This window comes from Sitophilus oryzae, unplaced genomic scaffold (genome assembly GCF_002938485.1).
Source record: "Sitophilus oryzae breed Bouriz unplaced genomic scaffold, Soryzae_2.0 scaffold_1408_pilon_pilon, whole genome shotgun sequence".
NCBI lineage: Eukaryota > Metazoa > Arthropoda > Insecta > Coleoptera > Curculionidae > Sitophilus > Sitophilus oryzae.
Genome location: NW_022146069.1, coordinates 148,733 through 163,962, shown reverse-complemented (window position 1 = coordinate 163,962; position 15,230 = coordinate 148,733). Strand labels below are relative to the sequence as shown.

Below are 15,230 nucleotides of genomic sequence, written 5' to 3'. Positions count from 1 at the left end.
AGTTAGTTTTCTTAATTTCAATTTCATTTATCTTAAATTTCATTTCTTTCATTTCTTGATATATTAACTTTTGATATTTAATAAATTGCTTAACCATTTTTAGTACCTAATATTATTTACAGTCTGGTCTCATAGTTAAGTTAGAGTCACTTAAGTTCAAATAATTATAGTAATATTTGAAGTTCATGGTAGTTGCACTCAACAGTTCGAGGTTAGTGTTGAAGTCTACTAATAGTAACATCTTTCATGCCGACTTCATAGAGTATAATCTCGTGGCGCCCTTTTATTAATATCTTTGAACCCCGACCACCCGGCTGTTAAAATTAAAAAGCTAGTGGCCTCTATGCAACTCATCCTAATTAAGTAAACTTGTGTTTTATTGAACTTCGAATAAGAAGTTCGAAGTACGCGGTATTTTTAGACAATACCTTTATTTTTAAGATTTTGATGGTCAAACATTTACAAAATATTCCTTATGTTTGGACTAAATTTTCTGAAAAATAAAGACATAATTTAAAATTCCGTTACAATAGAAAATAGATTGAAGTTTTGTGATTACAGTCATCTATAATTTATATGGCTTTTGAACAAATTGCTCGCTATTTTATGGCAGAATTTGAAGCTCTGAAAAAAACTAATCAAGCCTTAATCAAAGAACGTGTGTTTGGAATTTTGGATGTGGCTTAACACGACAGGATCGGGCTAAGCCTTAGGCAGATTTCTGAAATATAATATATCTTTCCTTCGGCCACACACCCGCTTTACCCGATTCCATAGAGCGACCCGAACAGTACAGTATAATACACTTTTAAGTCAGCTTTCGAAAAATGACTTAAAATCGAAATTAAAATGATTTAAATCAAAAAAAGACTTAAGTTTTCGGTGAGCCTGCAGATCAGAGCTTCATACGTTCATTTTATAGTTCATTAGAGTATTCAGTAACTTCAGTATAATGCAACCTTCGCCCCTGAATCAGACAATAGCTTGGACGATGCTAGAAATTTGTATCCTCGTACACACTCTCACTCTCACTCTCCGAAAACCCATCGAGAGCTTATCTAGCGTTGAATCGACATTTGCCCGGCTCCCATTGCAAAACAATGAAAAAATGCCCGACGCTGGTGCCTAATGATCGTCGATAGTACCAGTTTACACGATGGAATATTTATTGGTGATCAGATAAGTGGTTCTTTTTGGGGTCAGAGGCGGAATGCGGTTGCTCAAACCAACAAAGTCGGATCGTTTTCAGTGAACTGGTAACATTATGGAGTACCGCACCGACCAGTAGCTAGAGGTCTATAGATTAATAATGTCAGAGTTGAAAACGAAATATTTATATTTATTTGCGTAAATTGGGCTTGATAAATAACATTATAATGGGTTTAAGGTCATCAGATATAAGATATAAGACTTTATATTGATTAAGGTTAATTTACACATAGTCTGTAAAGCTGCGTCCATATAGCTCGCGAGCAGGCCGAACGACCACGTGAAACACGAGAAACATGGCAAACAGTCGGAGCGAGATGTTCGCGGCGCTCGCTCCACGTGCTTGCGATCTCATGAAATGCCCGTTTCGACTGTTCGGCTCTGTCGCGGTACATTAAAGTGACGATTCGGAACCATGCGAGCATACTTTTCGGCGGTTCGAGGCGCTCGAGCTGTTTGCCGTGTTTGTTAAGTTTTTAGTTTGGTTTCATTCATATGATTCGGTATTTACTACAGTATGATCATACTACCATGATTTTCCTTATTTTATTTTGTTCAGAATTACAAATATTTTTGTTGTTCTTGGATTAATAATATTAAATATACCTTTAATAAAATATAACTCCATATTTATATTACCTACTTATGTTAATCTGATCTTTGAGAACTTTATTTATATTTTGGCATACGCCTGGTATTATTTTTGAAATGCTTTGCTTGGAAACTTTGAATAAATAACCCAAACTGGTATGTGAGTCTCTAGCTGCAAGGAATCTTAATGTTATGGACAAGCTTTATTTAACTCTTTCTTTAACCGGAATACACTTCCTAAAAGTTGTATTTTTTCTTTCTATACGGAGGCCAACGGAGTTAATCAGTCTTTCAAAATCAGTAAGGGAGATGCAATAAAAAATACTAAAAAACATTCTGTCTGTTTGTAATCGCGTAGATGTTTACTTTCACTGTGCTGGGATCTACTTTTTTTATTAATTTAAAACTTTTAATTAATAGATATCCAACACCGGCTTTTTTCTCCTTGTTTCCTTCGTTTTGCAATAATGATTGCACTAGCAACCATTACATTAATGATCGCACTTAAAACATTACAATGTAGACCCAGGACAAAAGATCTTGAGAAACAGGAAACGCAAGCACAACCAGAAGCAAGAGCGCGAGCAGGATCACGAGCAATGTGGATGCGCCTTAATACGTAAAAACAGAAAAAAATCTAAACAAGCGAGATATCCCCCTTTTGCAATTAAAATTGCAAAACACTCGACTAGCTTATTTTCTTCTGCTTGATCTACTATCGAAACTAGAACTGGAAGAACTCGAAGAACTGCTTCTTATTCTACGTCTAGACTTCTTACTCTTTTTCTTACTCGCATGTTTTCGTACTTTCTTAGCTTTCTTCTTTGCACACTTGTGACTCGATGTCCGTACTACTGCATTCCGTACTTTCGGAACTTTGACGAGTTTCTTCAAACTTCACTTCTCGCATCATGAAGCAACTATAGATTTTTTTTTAAATCTACACAAATCACTCCCGTGGGCAACTGAGTCTATCCCACTTCTGAATTTGTTAGAAAATATAAAAGAACTCTGTACTCATAAAACAATATATTTATTAAATAAATATATACAGAATTATTAATCTACAAAAAAACTATTTTACTACTATTATTACTCTATTTGTAATACAAAATGAAGCTAAAAACATCTCATCAAACTACAGAAGTAATTTTGATAATTATGTTTTGGGCTAGTATACCCACTGTTTACTGCTTAATACATTATCTTTAAAACCGACGACTGTGGTAAACGTTTTTTTTTCATTTTGCTGTGGTAATTATTGTCAAGTCAGAGGCGACCGATCGGGTATCAGTTAAGCGATAAAAATACCACTGTTTAATTTTCTCTACATGGGAAAATACCAGTTTTCTTGTCAGAGAGAACGTACCATTTTGTTTTTCTAATTTTCTAGTTGTTGCCGATAACGAAGATTGAATCTATAGAGGTAATTCCACTGTCCTTGTTCACTGTCCTTGTTGATTGCATCTTATGGTATCTTATTCCAGAAGATGTGTATACATTATGCTATTATTATTGTGCTATTATATATAGTTTAAATGTGTTGATGTTGTTAGATATAGTTTAAATTGTTTTGGTTTGGTAATAATAATTAATTCCGAATCTCTCATTGCAAATATTATTTTCGTTTTAATTACTGCTGACAGCTAGAATTTTTTTGCATTACAGCCGGCACCGTTCAAAACCTACTTATTCAAAGTGGGATAATTTTTAAAAACTCTATATCTCGAAGAGGAATCGAGCAAAATATCAAGTATGCTATATTTTTGGAAAGGTAATTTTAAATTATTTTCAGTGAATTAAAAATATACAGAATGTTCTCTATAAAAAATCAAATTATTTATCTACGTAAAAATGTTCTTTGAAAATGTTTTCATAAAGCTACAAAATTTTCTGTAGCAAAAAAGTTACAGCGATTTGTTAAAAATGCATAATGTGCGGTGTTTACCACCACGTTTTTGATAAAAATTGAGCTGCAGACACCGATATTAGTTTTCATCTATAATATATAGGAAAGAATGTTTTCCTGTAAAAGAGTCCAATTTGGCCCACCCCAGAGGGCGCATATACGGGAGGAGTAATGGGGGTAATTACTCCTCCCAGGAAGACATTTATAAATAAGATAACATATGGTATAAAATAAAATTGTCACAAAAAAGGATAACAGTACCATACAAAATAGAAAATCCAAAGCAATCCAAGTATATTTTGTTTCAGCGAATATTTAATTTAAATATAGTACCTACATTACTTAAATATTGCCATTACCCCTCCCGGATTCAAACTCTAGATGCGCCACTGTACATTTTTTTAAAACTTCTTCAATGTACGTATCTACGTGTGGCCAAGTAGATCTTGCAACATAACTTTAGCATGAGTTTTTGCTTTCTCCTTATTTTTAGCATTATTTAAAACACTAAATCACCACAATACACCAAAACACTTTTACCACAGAATATGTACGCAATCACTTTTACAGTGGACGCGCGTTTCGCTAACCATGTTAGCATCATCAGCAGATGATCAAGACTTTTATACAGATAGATAGTCTTGATCATCGGCTGATAATGCTAACATGGTTAGCGAAACGCGCGTCCAGTGTAAATGGTGACTCCTAACATGATTCTATTCATGGCTCTTTGTGCTACTCGTATTTGTTCTGCAGTTTTTCGGGTAATTGCCATAGTCTCTGAGCCATACGTAAGCACAGGTAGAATGCAGCTGTCTTTAGGTTGATGGGCACCTTTTTATCCTTGAAAATATCGCTAATATTTCCAAATGCTACCCATGCCAAATGGATCCTGCGTTTAATCTCCGTATTTTGGCTCTCTTTACCCAGCTTGATTTTGACAACCATCAATATCGTTATTAAATTCACAAATTAATTTTTTCAGTGTTTATCTTTTATAGCTTCTTGCTTCCTATAACTTAGCCATTTTACAACTTTCTAAACTTATCTCCAAATCTGCGGCGTTTCAGTTCCTTATCGCGTTCCCTTTCGATCGTAAATTTTAAATCTACACTCGCCTAATTAAGTTATCGATTTAATTTTCGCCCGAAGAGGAAAAATGCCGATAAAATGAGCCGGCCATTGGATAAATAGTCATAAATATGCATGAAATCGCGCACTAATTGGGTTAATTTAACCGATATATACGCTATCGATTATTTTATTTCGCTTCTGACATTTGTTTTCTTCCAAGGGTAGATCACGCGCATTACGCCAGAAATCGCTCGTGTATCGGTTTCTGTTCCTTTTTTCAATTACTGTGTCCCGTGTTAATTTCATTAATTTTTGCGCGACGCAATTGACAGCTCGCGATAATTAATTGAATGTTTTTATTCCCCATCTGACACTTTAATGCGCTTATTAAAATTATTCATTGACTAAGAGGTTTTATTTAGTTGTTGGGAGTGTGTTGTAGTATTGGTCGAGACAGGACGATTAAGCATATAGGATAAATACGATAATATTTGCATGGATCTGTGTGATTAAATAAAAATGTTACATAAAGCTTCATTCAGAACGAAATTAGTGATTTCAATTAACGTAGAAGTTTGTTCCTCTAAATTCAATGTAAGCATTCAGACCGTCAAAATTAGTGGTAGAAATTTTTAATTAGTAGAAAAAGATTAAGAAACTTTTAACTTTTTCCACTAATTAATTATACTTCAACATTTGCGAGTAATATCATTTTGACCTTTGATTATCATCCGTCAAGAGAAATTAGACGATTTTACATAAGTTAGTTCTCCATCTCCAATATCAGTGGTACTAAGAGTTTATGGCACAGCCATTGTTAAAGTTCTAGAGAAAGTTCTAAGATTTTCATTATAGACTTATGGTGTGTCCCTTTCTAGAGTTATATCATAGTCCCAGGACTTTGACAAAAGCCAGTATCTAAGACGGTTTCACAAAGATTATTTCTCCATCTCCGATATCACTCAGTGATGAGGTGTTCTGATATCTCCCCATTTTCGTCACAGAATCTGCATTCGCCGTTGTTTCTTACCTTCAATCTATTGAGGTGTTCGTTGAGGAGACGATGTTCTGTTAAAAAAACCGTGACAATCTGAAGATTGTTCTTACTTAAGTCTTAGGAATATCTTTGATTATTCTTGGTCATTACTTTTAAGAGACTTCTTCGAGTGCCTTAGACCGTTGCATGATCCCCATTTCAGGTTACGGATGGAGTCTTCCAAGTTCTTGAGTTCCGCTTTTAGTTGGTTTCCATTTGGGAAGCAGAAGTCCAGTCCAGTTAATGGAGTGTTCACTCCTTTTTTAGCTAGGTTATTTACTTCCTCATTACCTTCTATCAATACTGCACACATTTAAACTATATCTAATAACAATAAAAATTAATAGCAAACCAAGACATGATATTTTGCTACAGGTGTTCGACATGTCGTCCTTCTTCTTTTATGGACAGACGGGACCGTTTTTTTGAACATTTCTCACGGAATTTATTAAGTCAATGGGGTGAAAGATACCCTCGCATAACCGCTAAGTACTTCTAATTCTTGTCTAGATTATATAAGTAATTTAAAAATAAGAACCTTTATTCTTCCGTAAAGATAAAAATCCATAGGGAGGCCTCGGCGGCCAACGGCTTGGGACTTGGCTAGCTGTTCAATTATTAATAGATTAATTTTGTATTTATGGGGAAGGAGATATGATATACCTAGTAGTCTACACCAAAACATATATTTTTTCTATTTAATTGAAAAAAATAAAAATTTGTACATTCTATATTATTAATAATAATAATGACAAACATTTCATGTACAAATTTATAATTTACTTTTCAACGAAGTCCAGATTTTATCTAGATATCAGAGTTTACTTGTCCGGAATTTCCAAAAAATTGTATAAAAACCCTATGAATGAGCATTTTATTTTATTGTTGTAATACCAAAAATTTCAACTTCAGGTCTATATTCTATAAAAAAACAGCATTCAAACTTCTGTATTACAAAAAAAACAACGAGCATATAAAGCCCTGTTCTCGCGGGTGGCTTTCGCCGATACAAACGACCAGTCCAAATCAAAACAGTACCATAAACAAAACATTACTAATGAACGGTAATCAGTTAAAAACTGGCTGCTGCAGTCAGGGACCCATAAAGAACGTTTTACAACAATTAACAACGTGAAAGGGCATCCGTTTTGCCTTGCTGCGATGTCTTCTCGTTTTCTTCCTTGCTTCTTTTGTACGTATCTCTTTGTAGTGTTCTTTTCTTTTCTCTTTATTCCATTCGAAGCTTGATTTAAATTAATTATTTCGGGTTGGTAGCTCTGGGGTGGCTGCCGCTTAAGTTGGGCTACACGACGTCGCTCTGTGGGACTCTGTAGACGAGTGATTAGTTATTTTTGAATCTAATTGGTCAAGTACTATCTGAAATTAATACACAATATTTAGACATAAAAAATCTCAGCCAAAAATATGATAATGTTAATTAATGTAATAAATTCAAAAAACTTTGAAACAAAATAAATTTTAAAATTTCACGCCAGGGTTTTTTAACACGTTGACTGCCAAGGACGAGATAACTCGTTGTCGCTAATTTATTGTCAGGCGCCAGCCACGAGTTATCTCGTTTTTGGAGAATTGTTTTGCGGCGCCCAGTACGAGTAAATCCGTGGCATTTACGTTAAAGTGTAAGGGGATGGGCGTCCACAATACACCATTAAAACACATAGTGGCTTCAAAAACTATTTTTTTTATTTTGTTTTTTAGATCCATGATACAAAATATAGGGATACAAAAAAGTTAAAAAATATATTTACGTTCTAACAAAAAGCAACAAATGGTAAAAACTGAGCTGCAAGAATAGGAAAACTATTGCGAAAGTTTACAGCAGTAGCAAAGTTATCAAAAATTAAAAAAAAACATCTTATACTCTTAAAAAAAAGGATAGCTATTTTCAGTTTAGGTGATAGTCCTTGAAGCAGTTTTCAACACATAGAGCTGGATTTTCATCGCACGCAGGACAGAAATAGCGTGTTTCTCGTCGAACTTTTTTTGAAGTACATACCCGGCAAGCCCTTGTAGGTCGTTGCTTTTTCTCTGTTGGTGGTATAGCTTCCAAGTAGTGAAAATCTCCCCTCTGTACTCTGTTATATGTAGGCATTTTATCACCTAGGAGAGTAGAAACAAACATCTCTCTAAATTTCAGGGATTTTATCTTGCTTCCAGTCGATTTACGGAAAAGCAAGTATGTGTTATGTATATATAATTCGAGAATATGCAGTGCAATCTTCTTCGGCCATCTAATAGTTTTTCTTAACGCACTGTAGTAACTAAGCATTTGATCGGACTGATCGATACCTGACATTCCCGCATTGTAGTCCTTTATAATATTTGGCTTCATGGAAACTTTTCCGTTTTTGTTGCGTACTTGGACCATTTGTACCTTGTGCAAATTTGAAATCGTTAATACTTCCCGTTTGTCTTTCCACTTGCAAACAACTACCGATTTGCGTCTTTGCCATATACACTCGCCTTTCTTTAGTTTTTTTGAAACAACATACTTTGGATTTCCTTTTCGGTTGCTGCGTAAGGTGCCACAAATATATGTTTTTCTCGCTGTCATGTTGTTTGTTAGGCCAACTGAATTATAAAAATTATCAGTATAGAGAATATAACCCTTATCTAAATATTTCTCCATCAAGTGAAGAACCACACTTGCAGCATGCCCCAGATCATTTTCGGTAGGTTCTGATTTTCCGCAGTATACTTTTATTTTTAGAACCATGCCAGCAGATTCGCATAGTTCATACAATTTTATCCCGTACTTATGCTTCTTATTTTTAATATATTGTCTAAAAAACAGCCTGCCACGCCATAAGATCATTGATTCATCAATGCACACATTTTTATCTGGAACATAGTGATCTTCCATTATTTTATTGAAATGATCGAGGACTGGTCTAATTTTATATAATCGATCTTCTGTTGCTTCCGTGTTGTCAGCAAAATGCAAAAAACGCAACAGTAACTGGAAACGATTTCTACTCATAACCTGACCCCAAAAGGGCATCTTGTACATGATATTTTGAGACCAATAATGCTCAATAGACGGAAAACTACATGGACCCATATGTAAAAGGAGACCGAAAAAAAGTCGCAATTCATTTGGGGTTGTGTCGACCCATCTGGTCAATCTGGAGGACCTCGTCAACGGATTTTCTGCGATCTTCTGTGTTGCGTATAAATTTGTTTGTTGTACTAAATAGCGTACAAATTCATCAGAAAAAAATAAATTTACTAAATATTCCATGGTTATCTGCCCTTGAAACTTTAATCCGACATCATTTACCAAAAAATTAAAATTTGGTGGCTCCTCCTCAAGGTCCACCCACTCTGCGTCTAAATTTGGTTCTTCGGGTAGCTCGTTCTCAATCTCGTGCCACTCGGCAACTACGGGTGGCTGAATCGAATCCTGATCACTTTCACTTGTAGAAATCTGCTCACTAGACGTTTCATAGTCGGGGTCGTCATCCGAATTGTCCTTTAGGAAATTGTCCCACTCAGCCTCATCCATTTGGGCAAATTCATCAAGCTCCCGGTCATTCAAACTGCGTTTTCGCGACATTTTTTTAGCTCAAAGTAACACAAATAGCAACAAAAACATAGGTTTTTCAACAACTAGAAAACGTTAAGGATAATGATCTATCCCACTACACGGCTAGTTGCATACTAAACCGCCTGAATCGCCTGATTCTGCAAAATAGGTTATGCACGCCGTGTGTTTATCGTTTTCCCGCTTTACGAGTCATCTCGTGGTTGGACGCGTCAAGCAAGTTCGGCTTGGAGACGGCCGACCACGAGATAATTCGTAAGTTGTTTTTTTTTGAAAAAAAAGCTACATGCGGGACAAAATTTTAAAATTAGTAGTTTTTAGCACATTTTAAATAATTATTGCGATTTTCACACCGTGGCGTCCGGGAAGGTTTTAATACAAAATACCATGGCAGTCAACGTGTTAACCAATCAAAATGGTTTATTTTGACAGATCACAATGGCCAAATCTTGCTCATACCGTCCTGATAATTTTTTGATATGTATTGCTCTGCTATCAACTGCAGTTCACAAAAATATCACAAAAAGACACATCACAATGACTCCAAAAATATAAAAGTATCTATTTTTTTTTTCTTATTTTATCAAAAATAAAATTTAAAAATGCTTCTTAAAAACTACATATACCTATAAGTTTTTAATTTCATAATTATTTTCTTATTCAGCACCCCAAAATTAGCTAAGAAAAGCAATTTTTATACAAGATACCACCAATAAACTAAAATCTGTTATCCAGTATAATTCATAAAAAGTAATCTTCTTTTGAACGAAATAAATTTTCAAATTTAAAAATTAAAGCAAATACAGCGATGGTTATGAATTGAAGATCGCTTGTCATTTTATATGTAAAATTATATGGGGAATGTTATCGATGGTCATTTCTCAGTCAACTGGACGCCGTTTTTTTTTGATCATGCGATATAACAAAATGTTAATTTATTTACAAAAGCCCAGAATAAAATCGAAAATGAATACCCACATAAAGCCTTTCTTATCGGCCAATTCGTTTACTTGATGCGACAGTGTGTTTTCTTTTATTCTTACTAGCTACTGCTCTGTAGACTCCTCCTGTAGAAAGGGAAGACCAAGTTCTGAGATTTTTCAACCAGGAGATTCTGCGTCTTCCAGTTCCTTTTTTGCCTAAGACCTGTCCCTGGAGTATTAACTGAAGTAGACCATATCTCTTTCGGTTCCTCATTATGTATCCCAGATATTTTATTTTCGTTGTTTGATAATGTCCACTATTCAGTCTTCCTTTTGAAGTATTTCCAAAACGGTCTTGTTGGATACGTGGTATACCCAGGATATTCTAAGAAGTTGTCTGTATAGCCACATCTCATAGGCTTCAAGTTTCTTTGTGGACGCTTCTGTCAATATCCAGGACTCGGCACCATACAGGAGCAGAAACCAGATTACAGTTGAGGGAAACCAGACATAAATCTTAAGTAATTTTAGTTTGGTTTGTGAATTAAGATATCTACTCTTAAACAGATCTCCCATTCTAAGTGGCTCTTGCTTTCTCTATGCGGCATTTTATTTCTACAGAGTGGTCACATTGTTCATTAATCGTAGTACCCAAATATGTGTAATTTGCTAGTCTTCGATTGTCTGATTATTGGTTACCGGTTGGCCGGGTTGTATGTTATGTTTACTAATTACCATGAACCTGTTTTTTCTTGTTTTAAGAGATAGTCGCTTTCTTTTATTAACCAGATAAAAGATAACCATTACATATTATAAGAGAGATAAAATAAAGATATAAATAATATTAACCATATAAGTTTATAAACAAAAGAGGCGCTCGAGTTTCAAACAATTTTTTTGGAAATTTAATTTTTTATTTGTTTTGACGTTTTTAATGTGCAAGCCACCTTTTATTGATTTCTCTAAACCATCACTAAACTAAAGCGAAAACGATGAAAATGAACATATATCAGTTCATAACCGGGCAGCATACACCATTAATATTAATTTTAATCACTTAGCTGCCGCCCACCAGCTTCAATTACGCCATCGCGACGAAAACAATCAGAAAGATTGCGATCTGTTGCTCTCTCCTCTCCAGTCGCTGCGCCGGCGAGCGCCCCATATCGTAAACTATTTCAGTCGTGGATGGGGCCCAACCCGGGGCCCCTTATTTAATGACATCTCCTTAATAATGGCGTCTTCCTCGCGCCCCAGCACCGTAGGCCGAAGTTATTATGCCTTTTCCATTACCGTTTCGATAAATCATCGATGGTGGTGATGGTGATGAATGATGGTAGTTCTGGCAAAAAACACCTTTCAGTCAGAACCGTTTTGCTTCGCCAAATCATTCAATTTGGTAGATCTATATACATATTTCTTTTCTTTACGAAGTATCTTTTTAAAATGTGTGAGTGCATCAGCGTATATACAATTAAAAATATCCCTAAATTTAAAAGCAGTATTCCATTTTTTCAAAAAATATGTTTATTTTAAGTTAACAATTTTAGATTGATGAATTTGTAACTCCATTTAGAAATTGTATTACTCCCTATTAGAGCAGCAATTTTTATTTTAATATTGACTTAATTTTGAAATGAAATGATGGAATCTTAATGTTAAATAATGATTTACGCAAGCTAAAACTATAATTTGTTTTGATTTAAAACAGTTGTATGTTAACTCCAATGAAATGTAATTTTTAATATGAGAATTTTGTTTATACTTTGGATGAAACTTCATATTGTCTTCGGCCTCGCCGCGTAATATCTGCATCATTTTCATGCTTTTAGTAGAACACAAAGAAAGTAAGATTTTATGTTTAGCACATCGATCAAATGTAGACGATTTATTTACGTATTGGAATTTGAAAAAGACTTGCTGCATGCAAAACACGTACAAAAAAAATTAAATGTTGATTATTTTGAATAAAATAAATAGCGTACCTTACATCCACATATCTAGTATGCCATACAAAAGTTTCAAAGAATTTAAAATAATTTAAATGGATTTTTTCATTCATGAAAAAACATGCAAAAAATCTCTGTCGACATTACCATCGCACCATGATTTACCTGAACAGAAACGTAGATATTAGCAAATTCACAAACCTTATTGCATTTTTAAAAAGAAAAGCTTCCGGATTATCAGGCAAATAATCAAAAGTATTTACAAAACTACAAAACTCTCAAAATAGAACGCTTTATGAAAGCAGCCGATGACAAAGAATTAGGAGGGAAAATTCATATAGGAGGGAAGAAATCACGTTTTTAACCGTAGATACCAGTAAAGATTGTCAGTCATTTATTAGTTTGAAGATTTCCAATACAAAAACTCATTTTCCAAGAGTGTACGATTACTGAGGGACCAATAGATGGTATCAATTTCTTACATGTATTTCGTAAGTACGCAAAACTTCGATCACTCAATGTGACACATCAGCGATTTTTCTTGACGTATCGAAAAAAATCAATTCTGTACCCTGGCAGTTGGAATCAATAGATACAACTGGGGGTATGCCAAAAAAGATAGCGGAATTTCTTAGACTCTCCAACTCCATTGAATACACTGGTCATTGTTTCCGGCGCAGCTCTGCAACAATGCTGGCAGATTCAGGAGCGAACATAACAGTTTTAAAGCGACATAGAGGTTGGCGATCAAGCTCGGTTGCTGAAGGTTACATTGAAAATTCAATTGAACAGAAAACCGGAATAGCAAAAAGAATCATCGGACAGAAATATACGCCAAATAAGAAATTAAAAGCAGTTCACGTAGAAGCAGAGGCTACCAGCATTGCCAGTACAAGAAATTTACTTATTGCTACTTCTACAAACTTGCATCTCTCTTCTCTTAGAGACAAAATGTTGGATGCCTCTTGTATTCACTTTAATAATTTAAATAATTGTACTTTTAAGGTTTATAATAAATAAATATTTACATTGTTTCTAACGTTTCATTTTTTACTTTTAGGCACGAGTGCCTAAACAAGTGTCACTTTTAGATACTAGTGCCTAAAAGAATGTCATTTCGAGTCTCAAATGAATATCAAAAACTGTCAATTTCGAAACGCCTTCACAAAAACTAATTTTCTCATTTCCTTCTTCAAATGTAAAAATTCTGTCGAAAAATATAGAATCAAACTGAAAGAAACGATCGCTCCTCATCGCTATCACTTTTATTTGATCGTTTTTAGCTGATGCTTTACGCCCCGGAGCTAATTATACACGGTCAATTATGTCGCTCGAACAGGCATGAATTACCCGAGCACAAACGAGGATGAGGCTGCCTTCGATGGTTTTTCCTACCGACTAAATTGAGACGTTTATGTAGTTAATGCCGCTTTTATGTTAATGGTTTAATTAACTGGGGAATTGAACGAGGCAAAAATGTATTAGAAAATTATTGTCGAAGACTTATTTACCACTTTAATTGTGCCGGTTCCGTTAGCTTGATGATTCGAAGAACTCGAAGAATCTCGGTTTGTATTTCTGCGGTGTTGGCTAATTTCTATATCGTGGGTTTTGTGAAATTTGGTATTAAAACGTGTTTCTTGAACCCCGTGTAAACTTAATATTTTATTTTACGTTTTGTCTGTTAATTAAAACAGACGGTCTATTAGTTTTCGAAATTCCAATGATGATGTTTCATTTTGGGACATCCTGTATCATCATCATCATTCTCAGCTTATTCAACCATTTCCAATTATAGTGTAGCCTCCCTCACATGTTTAGATACTCTCTTTATAGTTGAGCCCATTGTTGTCTATTGTTGGCTATGCTAGCTCAAGTTATCCCTGCTAATTTCCTAATATCATGGTCTTCCTCTAGGTCTTTTAATTCCTCGGGTCTACCATGCTGTAATTTTTGTGGTCCATCTGTTGTCCGTCCTTCGTGCCAGGTGACCTGCTCATTGCCACTTGAGGGGTTTGATTCTGTGAATGACATCTATTACCTGAGTCTTTTCCACTCTAGTCTTTTACGGTCTTTCTTGGTTATTACCAGCATATTTCGTTCCATTGGGCGTTGTGCGACCTGCAGTTTCCTTATAATGTCCGTTTTAAGAGTCCAAGTTTCACATGCATAGGTCATGACACATTGGTCTAATGTTTTCTTCTTTAGATAAAGTGGCATTCTAGATTTGAATATGATTGAGTTTCTTCCGTAAGTACTCCATGCTAATTTAATTCTTCGGTTGATTTTTGGTAGTAGAGATCCCGAGCTGTGTATTAGTTGTTCAAAATATATGTTCTAGTATTTCCAGATTTGTGTTATTCATTAGAATGTCTTTTGTGTCTGCTAGTTCGTTGTACATTACTTTGTAGAATGTACAATGAGTGAGAGGGAGTGTTAATCACTGCAGCCTTAAAGATCTATTGTGCCCCCTTCCTTGAGTTATAACTCATCACACAGTCTATATCCCATCATACCCCTGTTGTAGAGGGGACAGGATATTTCTCATCCTCCTCTGACAACAGATGTTCTTCCTCCGAGGGTACACACCCTTCCACGGTTGGAGTTTGGCCCTCCGTACCTTTCACAGTGGAGGAGCTTGCCTCCGGCTGAGGTACCCTTGTGGTGTAGGCTGGAGGATCTGTATATTACTTTAGTTTTTGTTAAATTCATTTTGAGACCTACTTTATTGCTGGCTGTATTTAGTTCGTTAATTTGTGTTTGTAGTTTTTCAAGACTATTGGCTGTTAGGACTATGCTATCAGCGAATCTTGGATATTCTCCATCTATTTTAATCCTTTTTTCGTCCAGTCTAGTTGACGGAAGATTTCTTCTAGTGTTGCTGTAAATAGCTTTGGGCGATATTGCGTCTTCCTGTCGTACTTTTTTGTTAGTTGGGAACTCTGGGGTTGTTTCATATATCATTACTCTTGCT

The 15,230-nt window shown here is 35.1% G+C and overlaps 1 protein-coding gene across 1 annotated transcript; it reads right to left on the bottom strand.

Moving 5' to 3' along the window:
- Positions 1-7,725: 7,725 nt before the first annotated feature.
- LOC115876134 (piggyBac transposable element-derived protein 4-like) lies at positions 7,726-9,396 on the bottom strand. The gene has a single exon (XM_030891821.1). The coding sequence runs from the start codon at positions 9,394-9,396 to the stop codon at positions 7,726-7,728; it is 1,671 nt and encodes a 556-aa protein (XP_030747681.1).
- Positions 9,397-15,230: the final 5,834 nt, after the last annotated feature.

What these genes read in the sequence shown, in the direction of transcription:
- LOC115876134 (XM_030891821.1), bottom strand. Translation starts at nt 9,396, where the DNA reads ATGTCGCGAAAACGCAGTTTGAATGACCGGGAGCTTGATGAATTTGCC.